We start from the raw sequence: 16,086 nt of genomic DNA, 5'->3' as shown, positions 1-16,086 counted from the left end.
GCTCGTGGGAAATGGAGATTGTGAAGTTCTGCTAAAACACAAGCATTCAGGATGGACTTGTGTATTTTGTCTTTATTACAAAAGTCAAAGAATTGTTCCTTTTCAGGATAAGCAGCTCAAACATCTGACTTCACTCTGTGTTCAGGAACACATCACTGGTTCTGTCTCCTAGCATTATGCTAACTCAGGCAAAACACAGTCTGATCTGCAGTGTGAAGCTGTATGTTACTGTAGAAGGAGGTTTCTCATGTGTACACTGAGCACACAGATCTACATGGCCTCTACAGAAGACACACAACTATATAATGTATTACACCTCAGATTATACTGAGTTATTGTTCATGTGTGTGTTACAGCCTCTCTCAGCAGGAGGGGAACACTGTGTTTTCTGATGATGTTTTTAATGAAATGTGACTAAAATGTGAACTTTATCAGTATGAAAACTGGACTGTTGGTGAATTTGTGAACGTTGCAAAGCCTCCATTAGAACCAGATGTGATGCTGTTAATGTGCATGTTCTCATTAGATATAGATCCTTAACTGTTGTGTCTGTTTGCAGCTGCTGGCCAACATGGTGATCTATGTGTGCTCCATCACGGTGGGCGTCATGTCCTACTACATGGCCGACAGGAAACACCGCAAAGCTTTCTTGGAGGCGAGACAGTCGCTGGAAGTCAAACTGAACCTGGAGGAGCAGAGCCAGCAGCAGGTCAGACAAACAGCACCATATGTACTGGATATATATTATATATATATATACAACATATACTGTATGTATATTCTGTATAAGTGTGAATTTAAGGAAGCTTTTCTCTGCTGAGGTTATAAACTGGCTACCAGAGTCAGAAGAGAAGAACAATTTCAGGGTCACCACGTTAACGACCTTTGAGAGGTTCGATAGATAACGTCAGTCTGTGTTTGACTTTTTCTGCCTGTTACAAAGTGAAGAGAGTTCCTGCAGCAGTGAAGTAGAATTAAAATAGATAAATTGATAAATGATAACATCAGCTCTGTGTGTAGACGTGTGATCCTGCTGAGACCTGATGCTGTCTATCAACTTTACCAAACAGCTGATGCATGGATGAAACAAAGTCTGGTACACTCATGGTTTCCAGAGGATGACTGAGCTCTAGCGCCACCATGAGGCGGACAGGAGCAGTTTCTAGTGAAGCCTCACAGTTATGATTAAAGTTGTACAAACATGTGTGAATGGAACAATGTGATTACTTCAGAAACTACTACCATCAGCGTCAGCTGCAATCCGAGCTGGATGCTAGTTAGCTAATATGAGCATGCTAACATGCTAAACCTGGAGGTACAGAATGTGAAAATGATATCTGCTGCATGTCAGCTAACATTTAGTCCAGCAGTTTGACTGTAGCGCTGGCTACGATTTAGGGGAAGCCTTTGCGTGTGTGTGTGTGTCTCCTGTGTGTTTGAGCTTCCTCTGTATCAGCTCCTCCCCTCATCACACCTGTGGCCGCAGGGTTTCCTTCATCACGACTATCTCTGGAGCAGGTGGTGAGCAGCACACAGGGCGAGCGAGCAGAAAACACACAGGAGAGAGAGAGGGGGCGAGAGAGAGGGCGAGTGAGCAGGAAACAGAGAGAGAGAGAGAGGTGTGTGTGCAGGGGAAAGAGAGAGAGAGGTGTGTTTGTGTGTGCAGGGGAAAGAGAGAGAGAGGTGTGTGTGTGCATGGGAGAGAGAGAGAGAGAGAGATAGAGGTGTGTGCAAAGGAGAGAGAGAGAGAGAGAGAGAGAGGTGTGTGTACAGAGGAGAGAGAGAGAGAGAGGTGTGTATGTGTGTGTGTGTGCACAGGAGAGAGAGAGTGAGAGAGTGTGTGTAGAGAGAGAGAGAGAGGTGTGTGTAGAGAGAGAGAGAGAGAGAGAGAGAGAGGGGTGTGTGTAGAGAGAAAGAGAGAGGTCTGTGTAGAGAGAGAAAGAGAGAGAGGTGTGTGTGTGTGTGTGTACAGAGAGTGATGGAGAGGACAGACTAAATGAGAGCAGATAAACCCACAAGTGGAGAAAACTCCCAAAGCATTCTGGGACATGAGGGCTACTGACCAATCAGGGAGCACCTAGTGGCTGCTGGTTACCATGGCAACCGGCCTCCTGAGATGGTGTCAGCTGTAATCACAGAGCCTCGCTGTCAGGGTCTGATAAGAGTGTGTGTGTTTGTGTAAACAAACTCAGCTGTATGGATCTACTTCCTGTTTATTCTCCTCCTTGTATGACACTCTGTTCTATCTCTTGTGTGATCATTTTGTGTGACGATAGTTGTGTAGACGAAGCCTCTGTCTCTCTCAGAGAGACATGAAGTTGTTTCTGACAGCCTTCTTTGTTTTCATCGTGTTTTCATCGTGTGCATCAGAATATCCAGCGGAGTGAATATATTTAGAGAGAATGGTTCTGACCTCCTGTTTCAGTAGTCAAATTTGATCCAGGTGTGATTTCTGCTTAGTAAAACAGGATCTGTGCGTCGGGGACAGACCTGTGTGCGTCGGGGGAAGACCTGTGCGTTGGGGAAAGACCTGTGCATCAGGGACAGACCTGTGTGCGTTGGGGACGGACCTGTGTGCATCGGGGACAGACCTGTGCGTTGGGGACAGACTTGTGTTCATCCGGGACAGACCTGTGTTCATCCGGGACAGACCTGTGTCTGTCGGGGATAGACCTGTGTTCGTCCGGGACGCACATGTGCGTCTGGGACAGACCTGTGCGTCAGGGACAGTTAGTGTGCGTCGGGGACAGACTTGTGTGCGTCGGGGACAGACCTGTGCGTCGGGGACAGGCCTGTGCGTTGGGGACAGACCTGTGTGCGTTGAGGAAAGACATGTGCGTCAGGGACAGACCTGTGTGCGTCGAGGAAAGACATGTGCGTCGGGGATAGACCTGTGTTCGTCCGGGACGCACATGTGCGTCGGGGACAGACCTGTGCGTCAGGGACAGTTAGTGTGCGTCGGGGACAGACTTGTGTGCGTCGGGGACAGACCTGTGCGTCGGGGACAGGCCTGTGCGTCGGGGATAGACCTGTGTTCGTCCGGGACGCACATGTGCGTCGGGGACAGACCTGTGCGTCAGGGACAGTTAGTGTGCGTCGGGGACAGACTTGTGTGCGTCGGGGACAGACTTGTGTGCGTCGGGGACAGACTTGTGTGCGTCGGGGACAGACCTGTGCGTCGGGGACAGGCCTGTGCGTTGGGGACAGACCTGTGTGCGTCGAGGAAAGACATGTGCGTCGGGGACAGACCTGTGTGCGTCGAGGAAAGACATGTGCGTCGGGGACAGACCTGTGTGCGTCGAGGAAAGACATGTGCGTCGGGGACAGACCTGTGTGCGTCGGGGACAGACCCGTGCGTCAGGGACAGGCCTGTGTGCGTCGGGGACAGACCTTTGTGCGTCGAGGAAAGACATGTGCGTCAGGGACAGACCTGTGCGTCGGGGACAGACTTGTGTTCATCGGGGACAGACCTGTGTTCATCCGGGATAGACCTGTGTTCGTCAGGGATAGAGCTGTGTTCGTCCGGGACCCACATGTGCGTCGGGGACAGACTTGTGTGCGTCGGGGACAGACCTGTGTGGGTCGGGGGCAGACCTGTGCGCTTCGGAGGCAGACCTGTGTGCGTCGGGGACAGACCTGTGTTCATCGGGGACAGACCTGTGTTCGTCGGGGATAGACTTGTGTGCGTCGGGGACAGACTTGTGTGCGTCGGGGACAGACTTGTGTGCGTCGGGGATAGACTTGTGTGCGTCGAGGACAGACCTGTGTGCGTCGGGGACAGACCTGTGTGCGTCGGGGACAGACCTGTGTGCGTCGGGGACAGACTTGTGTGCGTCAGGGACAGACCTGTGTGTCGGAGGCAGACCTGTGTGTCGGGGGCAGACCTGTGTGTCGGAGGCAGACCTGTGTGCATCGGGGGCAGACCTGTGCGCGTCGGAGGCAGACCAGTGTGCGTCGGGGCCAGACTTGTGTGCGTCGGGGACAGGCCTGTGTGCGTCGGGGACAGACCTGTGTGTCAGGGACAGGACTCTGTGCGTCGGGGACAGACTTGTGTGCATCGGGGACAGACCTGTGCGTCGGGGACAGACCTGTGTGCGCCGAGGAAAGACATGTGCGTCGGGGACCGACCTGTGTGCGTCAGGGACAGACCTGTGCGTCGGGGACAGACTTGTGTGCGTCGAGGAAAGACATGTGCGTCGGGGACAGACCTGTGCGTCAGGGACAGACTTGTGTGCGTCGTGGAAAGACATGTGCGTCGGGGACAGACCTGTGCGTCGGGGACAGACCTGTGCGCGTCGGGGGCAGACCTGTGGTACCTGGGTCTGTTACAGCAGGTGCACCATCTGTTTATCATACAACTGTAGTAGTGGTAGTGTTATCATAGACCTCTATGCATATTTTTTCTGCCTCATGTATTGGTTGTTGGTCAGATTCGATTGATGATGGAAGGGGAGCAGTGTGCTGTTATAAATGATAATGTTCCACCTGTTGCTGTCACAGCTGGCAACCTACAGTATGATGTGTAGCTGTGCTGCTGATCTGTGTTATATCCTGAGTAGATTGTGTATGAGTCAGGCTGATCCAGTGTTCCTTTAAGAACACAGGAGTCGGATGAGCTGATCCTGCACGGCATCCTGGTGTCAGTTTGGAGTCTAAGTGTTGACCAACCACATCTGAGCAGGCGGTAGTTTCCTGCACATGGCCAAATCTGATCACATGTGATTGGTTTAAACTATTGAGACAACAAACTGAAAGCAAAACACCAACAACCTGCTCCCTTCCTCTCTGTCTCTCTCTGTGTCTTTCCTCTCTATCTCTCTCACTGTGCGTCTCCGTCCGCGTCCCCTCAGGAGCGTCTCCTGCTGTCCATCCTGCCGAAGCACATAGCTGATGAGATGCTGCAGGACATGAAGAAGGAGCCCAGCCAGAAGGAGATGCAGCAGTTCAACACCATGTACATGTACCGCCACGAGAACGTCAGGTAACCCCTGTGTGTGTGTGTGTGTGTGTGTGTGTGTGTGTGTGTCTCACCTGGTCTACCTGCAGCACAGGTACGCTCAGAGGTAACATAGTGGATCGTTTATTCTGCGAGGAGCTACATTGTTGTTACTAATCAACAAAAATAAGTGGCTATATAAAGTGTAACATCCTGCTGACCCGGGGTCAGATCTCACATTCATACTGACACGTTTTATTTTAATGTGATTTATTTAAATGATCCTTTTCCTGATCATTGGCCGGCCCTGAATGTCTCCTGTAAAATATGTGAGCAGTTCGTTCAGCTCGGCAGAGACAGACAATATAATGATAATAATTCTTTAAATATTCACGTATGGAACATATCTGAAACATCTGTGAAATCTACTGCAGTCAGGCTGGACACAAGAACATGTCTGTGAATCAAAGACCGTATTTAAACACGATTCTTCACCGTGTCAGAAATGTGCTTCAAACTAAGGACCGCTGACACCTTGCTCTGTAAATCAGGCCTTATGATGAATTGATATGTTTTGATATCAGTCGGCTTCACTTGAAACAAGAACATGCATCTGATACAAAGAAACATTAACATGAATAAGAACTGATTCTGTCTGCTCTTGATCTGTTCTTCATGTGTGACGAGATTCAGACTTGGATACAGTGTGGTCGCAGACTCTACCTGACAGGGTTTACGTCATCAGTCCTAACATGTCCTCTGTGTGTGTCTCGTGCAGCATCCTGTTTGCAGACATCGTGGGTTTCACTCAGCTGTCGTCGTCCTGCAGCGCTCAGGAGCTCGTCAAGCTGCTCAACGAGCTCTTCGCTCGCTTCGACAAACTGGCTGCTGTGAGTCTCACACTAACACTGATCTCTGATGGTCTGAATTTCATCCTTCAGTATTACAAGAAAGGACGAACTATTCTGACTGTGAGGGAGACATTTACATGTTATCCTCCTCTGTGGGTTTATTATGCTCAGTCAGTTATAGAGGAGATGATGATACAGCAGCAGTTTCAACTCCCTGAGATGACTGTCAAGACTCTTTATTCCACATTGAACATGATCAATAGCTGATTAAAGAGACTGGTGTCAGTCCAAAGGTCAACTGCTCCCACATTGAAATGCTCTTATTGTGAAGGTCATGCAGGAAGTGATGAGTGACAGCACTGTAAAGCAGCAGAACAGAGCCTGATGTGTGCAGCTCTTTCTGGTATCAGATTAAACACACAGATCACTTCCTGTGTGACACAGATCACTTCCTGTCCGACTCAGATCACTTCCTGTCTGACCCCCGTCTCTCTGTCTGCCAGAAATACCACCAGCTGAGGATAAAGATCCTGGGGGACTGTTACTACTGTATCTGTGGTCTGCCTGACTACAGGGACGACCACGCCGCCTGCTCCATCATGATGGGCCTCGCCATGGTGGAGGCCATCTCGTGAGTGTGTGTGTGGGGGGGGTCTGAGTTTTGATGTGCTGCGTTGGGTCGGTCATTGATCCTCTGATGGACTGTTATCGACTCTCTGATGTGAGCGCTGGCTGACGATCAGAGGTCAAAGACATCAGATTGATTCTGCAGCAGAGAGCAGGATGATTCATTCATTCATTCACACAACACGCATGATCAGAGTCATCAGACTTTACAGTCATTTAGGATCAGATCAAGCCTTTAACACTTCTACCAACAGGTAGATGACTTACTATAATATACTGTACGTATGACTTACTATAATATACTGTGTGTATAAATTAAATATAAAACACATGCAATGCTTCTGCTTGTGTTTCCAAACGGCTCCTTCATAAAAAATAAGGTAAACATGTAGAAAGAGGTGAGTGCAGGGTGTACATTACATTGTTACAGTAGTGTAACAGTAGGTGACGTGTTAATAAGTTCAAACAGTAAAGTTCTGCACTTGTGATCATTCTTGTTGATAGAAAGAAATGTCCTAGGTGTAACCTCTGTGAAGCTGTGTAACACAGCTGTCACCTTAGCATCACAGGTCCGTACACCTCAATGAAACACAGATGACAAAGTGCTGAAAGGAACCTTTTAGATCCTTTAAGAAGAAGCTGCTTGGACTAAAGGTTCCTGGTACTCTGGGTGGACACTCAACTGTTCTGTAGAGGATGTTTGTGGTGCCACGGTGGTCGGGGGTTTGACACAAAAGTACAGTCTGCTGATTCTCACTGCTTTGTCTCTAATGTTTCTGCTCTGTAAACCTGTCCCAGGTATGTCAGAGAGAAGACCCAGACAGACGTGGATATGCGTGTGGGGGTCCACAGTGGAACAGTCCTGGGGGGAGTGCTGGGTCAGAAACGCTGGCAGTACGACGTCTGGTCCACCGACGTCACTGTGGCCAACAAGATGGAGGCTGGAGGGATACCAGGGTGAGAACAGAGCACGTCACCAACACGTGTCACCTGGGTGGGTGTGGGGAAACAAACGTTGGTTCAGACTTAGATCAGATGATGTTCAGAGCTGAAATAATAAATTACACTGACATCAGGTCACAGAGCGTCGAATCGGACCGTTATCATTTCACTGCTTCCTGATGGAGCAGCACAGACGATGTACAGTGAAAGTCTGAGGAGACATATTTAAAAGATATTCAATGATCGGCTACCCTGAGACAACAGCTAACATTAGCAGCTAACTGCTGCCTAGCTAGCGTTTGATATTGCTACACAATACGATAGGAAAGTATCTGATGTTAGCTAGGACTTGTTTGAATGCTAACGTTAGCTGTTGTGTTGTCAGTAGCTGAGTAATCACAACAACAGATTTGTAAAGCTAACATTACAGTTAGCTAGGAGTTCACAGCTCTCCTTTCAATTCTTGAAAAACTGTTAGCTAGGAAATGGTTGGATGCTAACATTAGCTGTTTCATTAGCTGTCTTTACCTTATGGATTATCTATGGAAGCAAATCTGTCTCACCAGACTTTGCCTTTTTAAAGCCTTCGAATTTCAAGCACTGAATTTGAGCACCTGAATTTGTATTGTTTGAATTTTTTATAGGTTGAATTTTTGAACATCGAAAAACAAAAGTAAAAATAAGAGTTAAATTCAGAAGCGAAAACACATAATTTCAATGTAAAAAATGAAGTGCCTGAAACTCAAAGGCTTAAAAATGTCGAAATCTGTGTTGTTACGTTGATATTTGGCCCCATGCACCTCCAGATTTTCACCATCTGTTGACAGATCAGTTTCTGATCAATCAAGATGCAGTGAAGAGTTCACAGCAGGAACACAGCAGTCAGACATGTCATTGAGCCGATGTGACGTCATGGCCGCTGTGTGAAGAAGATGGATCACAAGTGTTTCTAAAACTACTTGAACCTTGCTGTCTCCCCCGGCAGCCCTCTGACCTGCAGCATCGTGTCAGTTCTCCTGCACACGTCAGCACAGTGTAAATGATTGTGTTTAAAGGGCTCTCTCTGATGTCTGATGTCTGTTAGCTCCATGCTCTGTCTAACCTTTGACCCCTCTGTGTGTGCGGAGCAGGCGAGTCCACATCTCTCAGAGCACCATGGAGTGTCTGCACGGAGAGTTCGACGTGGAGCCGGGCGACGGAGGAGAGCGCTGTGACTACCTGAGGGAGCGCGGCATCGAGACGTACCTGGTGGTCGTTCCTAAAGGACCCGTGGGCAAGAACGGCATCAACGGGGTGGTGAGTCCAACCTGAGACTCCTGCATGGAGATTCATAGAACTCTTCAGCTGATCTTCAGCCTGTTCATCGTGTCCAGGACTATAGGAATCACTCTCTACTTCCTGTTTGTTTACATCAGAAGCTGTCGGTGACCTCGTCCAATGGGAACTCTCCGCTGCTGATCAACACCACCGAGTGTAACGGCAGCGTGAACACGGCCTGCACGACACCGGAGGAGCCGGAGGAGCTCGACACCAAGGTGACAGAGAAGTCACTGCTGAGACGAACGTCCTGCTCGGTCAGAGTGAAACTTCAAAACATGTTCACTGTCAGGTTTAACGATCAGAAACACTCACAGCAGATCTCATGTGACTCTGCAGCCAGCTTTCTTCCTCCTGAAGCAGAACATTGATCAGGTGTTCCGAGTGGTTTGGATGAAGCTGACTGACATCATCGCTGATAGAAGTGATGTAGTGAATAAGAGATGTGAAGTGTGTGGTTTTCTGCTCTGTGGTGCTCAGGTGGTGAACCCGTCGTTCCCGAACCCTCGGCGGAGGCTGCGACTCAGAGACTTGGCAGAGAGAGTGATCGATGCTCAGGAGAACGAGCAGGAGCTGAACAAGCTGCTGAACGAGGCTCTGCTGGAGAGAGAGACGGTGCAGGCGTAAGAGACCCCTCACTGATCCACCACAAGCACTTCTATACAGCACACCTGAATGATCCTCACTGTTAGACTCTGTCAGGTTGGAGGTCATCAGAGGACCACACACTGACACTCTAATATGTTAAACAATACAGTATATTACAGTCTGCTGTAAAATGCCCCATCATGTAGAGAGTAGACTTGATAACATGCTGTGGTTGTCGTGTGTCTTCAGTCTGAAGGGGAAACACACCAACAGGCTCTCTCTGAGGTTCGTGGACCCGGACCTGGAGACTCGGTACTCTGTGGAGAAGGAGAAGCAGAGCGGAGCCGCCTTCTGCTGCTCCTGCGTGGTGCTGCTCTTCACTGCTGCCATGGAGGCCCTCATAGACCCCTGGTCAGGAGCTGCTCACTGTGTTTACCTGGTTTAATGTTTCACTGTTACTGTTACTCTTTCTGTATGAACCTCTGACGTGTTGTCTGTGCTGTTGAATAGGCTGATTGCAAACTACATCACGTTTGCAGTGGGAGAAGTTCTGCTGCTCGTCCTGACCATCTGCTCTCTGGCGGCCATCTTCCCCCGAGTGAGTTCCACCTTTATATCTTTGCAATCTCGAAGATCTCACTTTCGTTCTCTTTGGCGACACCTATGGTGATAAACGGTAACTGCAGGAGCACACGTCCCAGATATCCAGACAGTGCTGCATGTGTGACGTCCACGGTTGGCTCTGGTTGTAGCTCTTGATTTTCCTGGCTGACTGTCGCTGTCCTTTTTAGACTGTTTGCCTTCCTCTGAGCGTCGAGTTTTTTTCTTTTTCTTTGGATTTTCACTTCTTTTTGAAGTTGTATCTGTAGTCATCCATCTTTTCTTTGTTTGTTCAGCCATAGTAGATTACTGTTTACTCGCAACACTTACAGAGACCAGAAAAGCAGCCGCTTAGCTTCGCCTACCCTCTCTGGCAGACCAACCACTGCTGGCTGATGGAGAACGCGTCACTAACTGGGCGCCGCCACAGACACCCAGCCCATTATAATACTATATACTGCAAATGCAAAGGCTTTCATCAGCGGGCCATAGGCTCAGTCACCATTGTGTTACCTAATTCACAAGCCCATCAACAAATAATCACAAAGCAGTTTGAACAGCTGTAAGGTGTTTTAATGAGCTGATCAGATTTAAGAAGGATCGAATGAAGCTTTCAGGAGCAGTCTGCTGACAGACTTGTGTTACAAAGTGTTCCTTTACTTTGTTTCATGTCATACAGTGTTTGACTTTGTGCACAGACGTGCAGAGTGTTGTAAATTGTTGTTAGCAGAAGCTGAGAGTGAATGTGATGGACACGTGTTCAGTATATTCTGTAAAGATCTTATGACAGGGTGAAGAGCAGTGTGCGTATCAGAGCTTGTGTGTGTGTGTGTGTGTGTGTGTGTGTGTGTGTGTGTGGGTGTGTGTGCGTGTGTGTGCGTGTGTTTTGATGGAGCAGTGATTGTGATTCCACCTCAACATGGAAATTCAGATGTATTGATGACCCTCAGCAGCTGTGATGAGGCCGGACACGCACACACCGTCAGCTGGTCGATCACACAGACAGATGGAGAGCAGTGATTGGATGAAGCTGCAGGCTCTGCTCTGTTATCAATATCAGCTCTAATATGACAGAGGAACACATCCACCAACGGTCCGTTACCAGAGACACGTGTCCCAATGTGAGCACTGTCAGCAGGCACATGTCACACTCAACACTACATGTGTTACTAGTATCACTGATGCCTGCTGCATTCCATTTAGGTGTCCTCGGTCAAGGGTAAACACGTGTTTGGACCTTCGGACCGATTTGTTTTTATGCTTCGTTGGTCGGTCTGTGAGTAGAGACGAGAGTTTTAAAATGTTTGTTGATTTAAGTTTATTGAAACATTTTGATGTAACAGCAGAATCTCAGCGCTCACAGGATTTCACTCAGCGACCAGTCAATGTGTCGAGAAACTTCATTAATGACGCCATTCACCATGATTCAGGTCATTTGTCTTTATGCGCTGTTGCATCCTAACTGGACTTGTGTGTGTGTGTGTGTCAGGTGTTTCCCAAGAAGCTGGTGTCTTTCTCAACCTGGATCGACCACACCCGCTGGGCTCGTAACACCTGGGCCATGGCGGCCATCGTCATCCTCACCATGGCCGACATCATGGATATGGTGAGCATCTCTCTTTAACAAATGAAAACATTATTTATCTATGAGTGACCTCTGTGTGGAATATGAAACACATTTATTTGATAGGGTTTGTTTTTTGTATGTTGAGACTCGTTAAGTAACCTCAATGATTAAAGTGACAATCTGAAGACCACTGTCAGCTCGCCTCCTGAACCTGCAGAAAAACGCCCTTTCATTTATTTAGTTTAAGCCTTAATTAACAAAGATTCCTCTGAACAACATTAGCAGGTAATATTTACTTATTTTCCCTCGCTATGGTAAAGCAGAATGTTATCTTTATAAGTTATAAATACAGAAGGACCCAGTATGGGACCCTCTGAGACACCGTTTTGAATTTATACCTGGTTGAAGATAAACCATCAACTTCATCAAAGCGAATCACATTTATACTCAAATCTCACTGGATTGTAAGTCATCAAGAAAGCTACAGTGTGATTAAAACTACTTCAATAGATTACTTATTCGCCTTCAGAAAGCTTAGTTAAGTTTAGATCTGTATAATTATTTTATATATTATATTATTACATGTGCTGTCTACAAAGTCTAATGGTGTGAAACTGTGGCTGTTGCTGCTGAAGGACAGGTTTAAACATGAATGTAGGGGCGCTGTTTGGCTCAGCTGGTAGAACAGGCTCCCCGTGTACAGAGGCTGCAGTTCTCGTTGCATTGACTCCCTGTCTGCTGATCCACATGATCCGCATGTCATCCCCCGCTCTCTACTCCCCACATTTCTTGTCTCATGTCATCTGTCCGATCAAAAAAGTAATCTTTAAAAAACCAAACATGAATTTAAATATATTTCTGTCTCTCCTCTGTCCAGCTGAGCTGTCTGCCTAAAGTCCCGGACTCAGGCAGCCCCACGATGATCCCCTCCTCCTCCTCCTCCTCCTCCTCCTCCTCCCCCTGGTCAGGCCCTGACGGCTGCCTCGATAACCCTAAATACTACAGCTACATCGCTGTGCTGGCGCTGATGGCCACCACCATGCTGGTTCAGGTGAGTCACATGGTGAAGCTCACACTGATGCTGCTCATCACCATGGCAACCGGCATCGTCAACATCTACAGCTGGAGGGACATCTTTGACCGCTATGACTCCGCCCGCTTCCAGGACTACAGGTGAGGCAGGATACAAGTACACGGTGTAAACAGTGATAATTAACACTGTTTCTGATACGTCCATGTTTGTGTTCAGGTCCTCGCTGGTCCCCTCCAAGTTCACCATGACAGTGATGATCTTCATCATGATGGTCAGCTTCTATTATTTCTCCAGACATGTGAGTCAGTGTTTCTGCTTCACTTTACCAGCATATAAAGGTCATGGTGTCATCAGTTATCAGAGCTGCACTGGGACAGGAATAGAAATGGAAAAGTTGACGTGTTGAATGTTTCAGAAACAGCTCCGTCGTTTAGCTTCAGCTTCGCTTCAAACTCTCACTTGGTAAAAACACTTTCATTGCTGAGAAGTGAAAGAAGTTGCTGAGAGTGAAAAACCCTCCTGTCTGAATGTCTCCAGCAGACGTCTTCAGCCTGCAGCCGTGAAACAGGCTGTAATGGCTGCAACGTAATCCTTGCCGTAACATCGCTCACTTTAATATCACCAGACACCATTGGAAAACAACAGTAATTTTACCTTGTATAACACAGCTTGCCCACTGCTGTTATATTTAGTGTCTCTCATAAGTAAAGATTATTTCAGAGAAACAAATGCTTTTTTCAGTGAAACACTTTATAACATTAACATGGTGGGCGCTGGCTTGGCTCAGTTGGTGGAGCAGGCGCCCCGTGTACAGAGGCTACAGTCCTCGACGTGCTGATCGCAGGTTCGACTCCCGGTCTGCTGATCACTTGGTGCATGTCCTCCCCCACTCTCTCCTCCCCACATTTCCTGTCTCACTTCGACTGTCCCATAAATAAATGCAAAGAGCCAAAACATAATCTTACAAAAAAAAAGTATAGAATAACATTAACATGGTGAGCTAAGTGTATCCTCTCTCTGGTAAACATGCATGTTATTCTTAGATGGTGTCATTGAGATTCTTTCGGGGTATATTTCCCCTCGGGGATAAATAAAGTGATCTATCTATCTACCCTACAATCATCGCTCTCTTGTTCCTGCAGGTGGAGAAACTGGCACGCACTCTGTTCCTGTGGAAGATCGAGGTCCACGAGCAGAAGGAGAAGGTTTATGAGATGAGACGCTGGAACGAAGCTCTGGTGACCAACATGCTGCCCGAGCACGTCGCCCGACACTTCCTGGGCTCCAAGAAGAGAGACGAGGTGAGACAGTCCCTCACGCACAGACGCCAGGTTGTTCCCTACTTCACTCTGTGTGCAATCTCAGATCCCATCGGCTACAGTCTGAGCGCGATACAGCCTCTGGGGACAACGGTGAACGTGCCGGGCGTGTAGTCGGCCGTTAGCATAAACGACTTTGAGCCCAGACTTCCTTCTCCGCATGCGGCGTCATTTACAGAAACAGAAACAGATTTTCTTGTGATTGACTTTAATTAACGGCTCTTCAGTTTGCTGAAATAACAACATCAGGATGCAGATTAGGAACAAGTCAACATGAAGCTTTGTCAGGTCTGTCCTCAAGAGGAGAAGAAAACTACTTTAACATGTTTGTTGAACGGAGGGCGGAGCCATCTGATGCATTTGAGGAAGTTGGGAAATCTAAACGCTGAACAGTTTTCGTGACACCACGTCAGGGAATTTATCTCAAGTTGAATTTTAGATCTAGAACGGATTGGTAGCTGTTAGCTGTTAGCATGCAGATGTCTGTTTATAGAGATTAATGAGAAGCTAAATCGTTGTCAGATCACGCTGATGGAGACAGGATGTCGTAATCCACGTCCCTGCCTACAGATTCTACATTTCTAGAATCTGTAAAAAGAGATGACTCTGTGTGTACAGAAATATCAGCGATGCACAATAATGCTGGCATGTCACCTGCATCGGCTGATAAAAGCATTCAAAAATAAACAGTTCTGTCAATATGCCAGGCCGATAAGACGATGCTTATATCAGGCATGTTTTACATCCAACCATATAATAATCATCAAACTGAGTAAAAGGAAGACTAAAATGACACGTTAAGGCCTGGATGTCGCGTCTCTTTCCTGTGAGTAATTTGGAAACTCTGCATGTTCTCTGCACACTGCTTGTCTGAGTTGTATCTTATATAGTGACATGTTTCTTTAATCTGTTGCAGGAGCTGTACAGTCAGTCGTATGACGAGATCGGTGTCATGTTTGCCTCCATCCCAAACTTCTCCGACTTCTACACCGAGGAGAGCATCAACAACGGAGGGATCGAGTGTCTGCGCTTCCTCAACGAGATCATCTCGGACTTTGACAGTGTAGGTTGCTCTTTTCATTAAAGCATGTGGTATGGATGATAATCCCATTCATCACCCTGTCTCACTCTCAGTCTGATTGACCTTTGACCTCTGTCAGCTGCTGGACGAGCCTCAGTTCCGCTGCATCATTAAGATCAAGACGATCGGCAGCACGTACATGGCAGCTTCAGGAGTCACTGCAGACGTCAGCAACGGATACAGCTGCATGAAGGTCAGCGGGTCACATGACCTCTGTGTGTATGTCTGTGTGTGTGTGTCTCTGTAGAATTTTTAGCTGTAGTTAGATATGCAGTGTGTTGTGTAGTGTGTTGTGTACTTTGATGTGCACTGTGTTGTGTGTTGATCAGAAGGAGGACCAGTCTGACAGGGAGCGCTGGCAGCACCTGGCCGACCTGGCAGACTTCGCTCTGGCCATGAAGGTCACACTGATGAACATCAACTACCAGTCCTTCAACAACTTCATGCTCCGCATCGGTACGTAGTGACCATCCAGCCATTTCTGTCTGTGGGGGTGTCCTGTGCTTGTAAGAATATGAAGCACTGAGGGGCTGGACATTTAAACGTCCTGTTTAAACTATGAATTTAAACGTTTTAATAATTCAGGTTTTTATTCTTAAAAATCTTAAAAGATGTTGTAAATGTGAGAGAGTCCACACATGACGACACATAATGATTGAACAGTTTTTTTTGTGGAGAGCATCGATCTGACCCAAACAGCACACCGCAAACTAACAGGTTCATTCACCAACAACCAGAGTCCGACTCTCACAGCTGGAATCACTAAATCTCTCGCGGTCAAACGAGACTTCAGAGGAAACAAAGAATTGGCGATGATGGTTTTTGGACTTTTTACTGAAAATTAAGGAAGAAAAAAGAACAAACTGTGGATGAAGGGGTGGAGACGGCGTGGCAAAGGCGGGGGCCTTGGCGTGTTGATCCCCCGGTGGCGTAGACTCTTGGTACGTGGAACGTCACCGATCTGGTGGGTAAGGAACCAAAGCTGGTGTGGGAGGTGGAGCGCGACGTAGTAGATATAGTTGGGCTCACGTCCACACACAGCTCACGTTCTGGAACCAAACTCCCGGAGAGGAGATGGACTCTCTCCTTTTCCAGAGTTGCCCAGGATGGGAGGCGGGTGTGGAGATACTCACAAATCCCCGGCTGAGCGCCGCTGTGATGGAGTTTTCCCTGGTGAACGAGAGGATCACCTTTCTGTGACTGCAAGTTGCAGAGAAGAAGGCTT

General features: G+C 47.7%; 1 protein-coding gene across 1 annotated transcript in view; it reads left to right on the top strand.

Annotated features, from left to right (window-relative positions):
* The window catches only part of adcy3a (adenylate cyclase 3a), a 28,187-nt gene that overhangs the window by 4,357 nt on the left and 7,744 nt on the right, over nucleotides 1–16,086 (top strand). Inside the window, exons 3-19 of the mRNA XM_069655944.1 lie at nucleotides 560–709; nucleotides 4,851–4,981; nucleotides 5,715–5,826; nucleotides 6,291–6,418; nucleotides 7,213–7,371; nucleotides 8,487–8,652; nucleotides 8,772–8,891; nucleotides 9,154–9,296; nucleotides 9,511–9,672; nucleotides 9,772–9,859; nucleotides 11,351–11,467; nucleotides 12,306–12,601; nucleotides 12,678–12,759; nucleotides 13,604–13,762; nucleotides 14,697–14,843; nucleotides 14,941–15,054; nucleotides 15,191–15,317. Coding sequence (XP_069512045.1) covers nucleotides 560–709; nucleotides 4,851–4,981; nucleotides 5,715–5,826; nucleotides 6,291–6,418; nucleotides 7,213–7,371; nucleotides 8,487–8,652; nucleotides 8,772–8,891; nucleotides 9,154–9,296; nucleotides 9,511–9,672; nucleotides 9,772–9,859; nucleotides 11,351–11,467; nucleotides 12,306–12,601; nucleotides 12,678–12,759; nucleotides 13,604–13,762; nucleotides 14,697–14,843; nucleotides 14,941–15,054; nucleotides 15,191–15,317 — 2,401 coding nt within the window. The remainder of the gene's footprint in view (nucleotides 1–559; nucleotides 710–4,850; nucleotides 4,982–5,714; nucleotides 5,827–6,290; nucleotides 6,419–7,212; nucleotides 7,372–8,486; nucleotides 8,653–8,771; nucleotides 8,892–9,153; nucleotides 9,297–9,510; nucleotides 9,673–9,771; nucleotides 9,860–11,350; nucleotides 11,468–12,305; nucleotides 12,602–12,677; nucleotides 12,760–13,603; nucleotides 13,763–14,696; nucleotides 14,844–14,940; nucleotides 15,055–15,190; nucleotides 15,318–16,086) is intronic.

Source organism: Semicossyphus pulcher, unplaced genomic scaffold (genome assembly GCF_022749685.1).
Source record: "Semicossyphus pulcher isolate SPU_LCO1_2020_fin unplaced genomic scaffold, fSemPul1.0.p SCAF_9, whole genome shotgun sequence".
Taxonomy (NCBI): Eukaryota; Metazoa; Chordata; class Actinopteri; order Labriformes; family Labridae; genus Semicossyphus; species Semicossyphus pulcher.
This window is presented reverse-complemented; position numbering and strand designations above follow the sequence as displayed.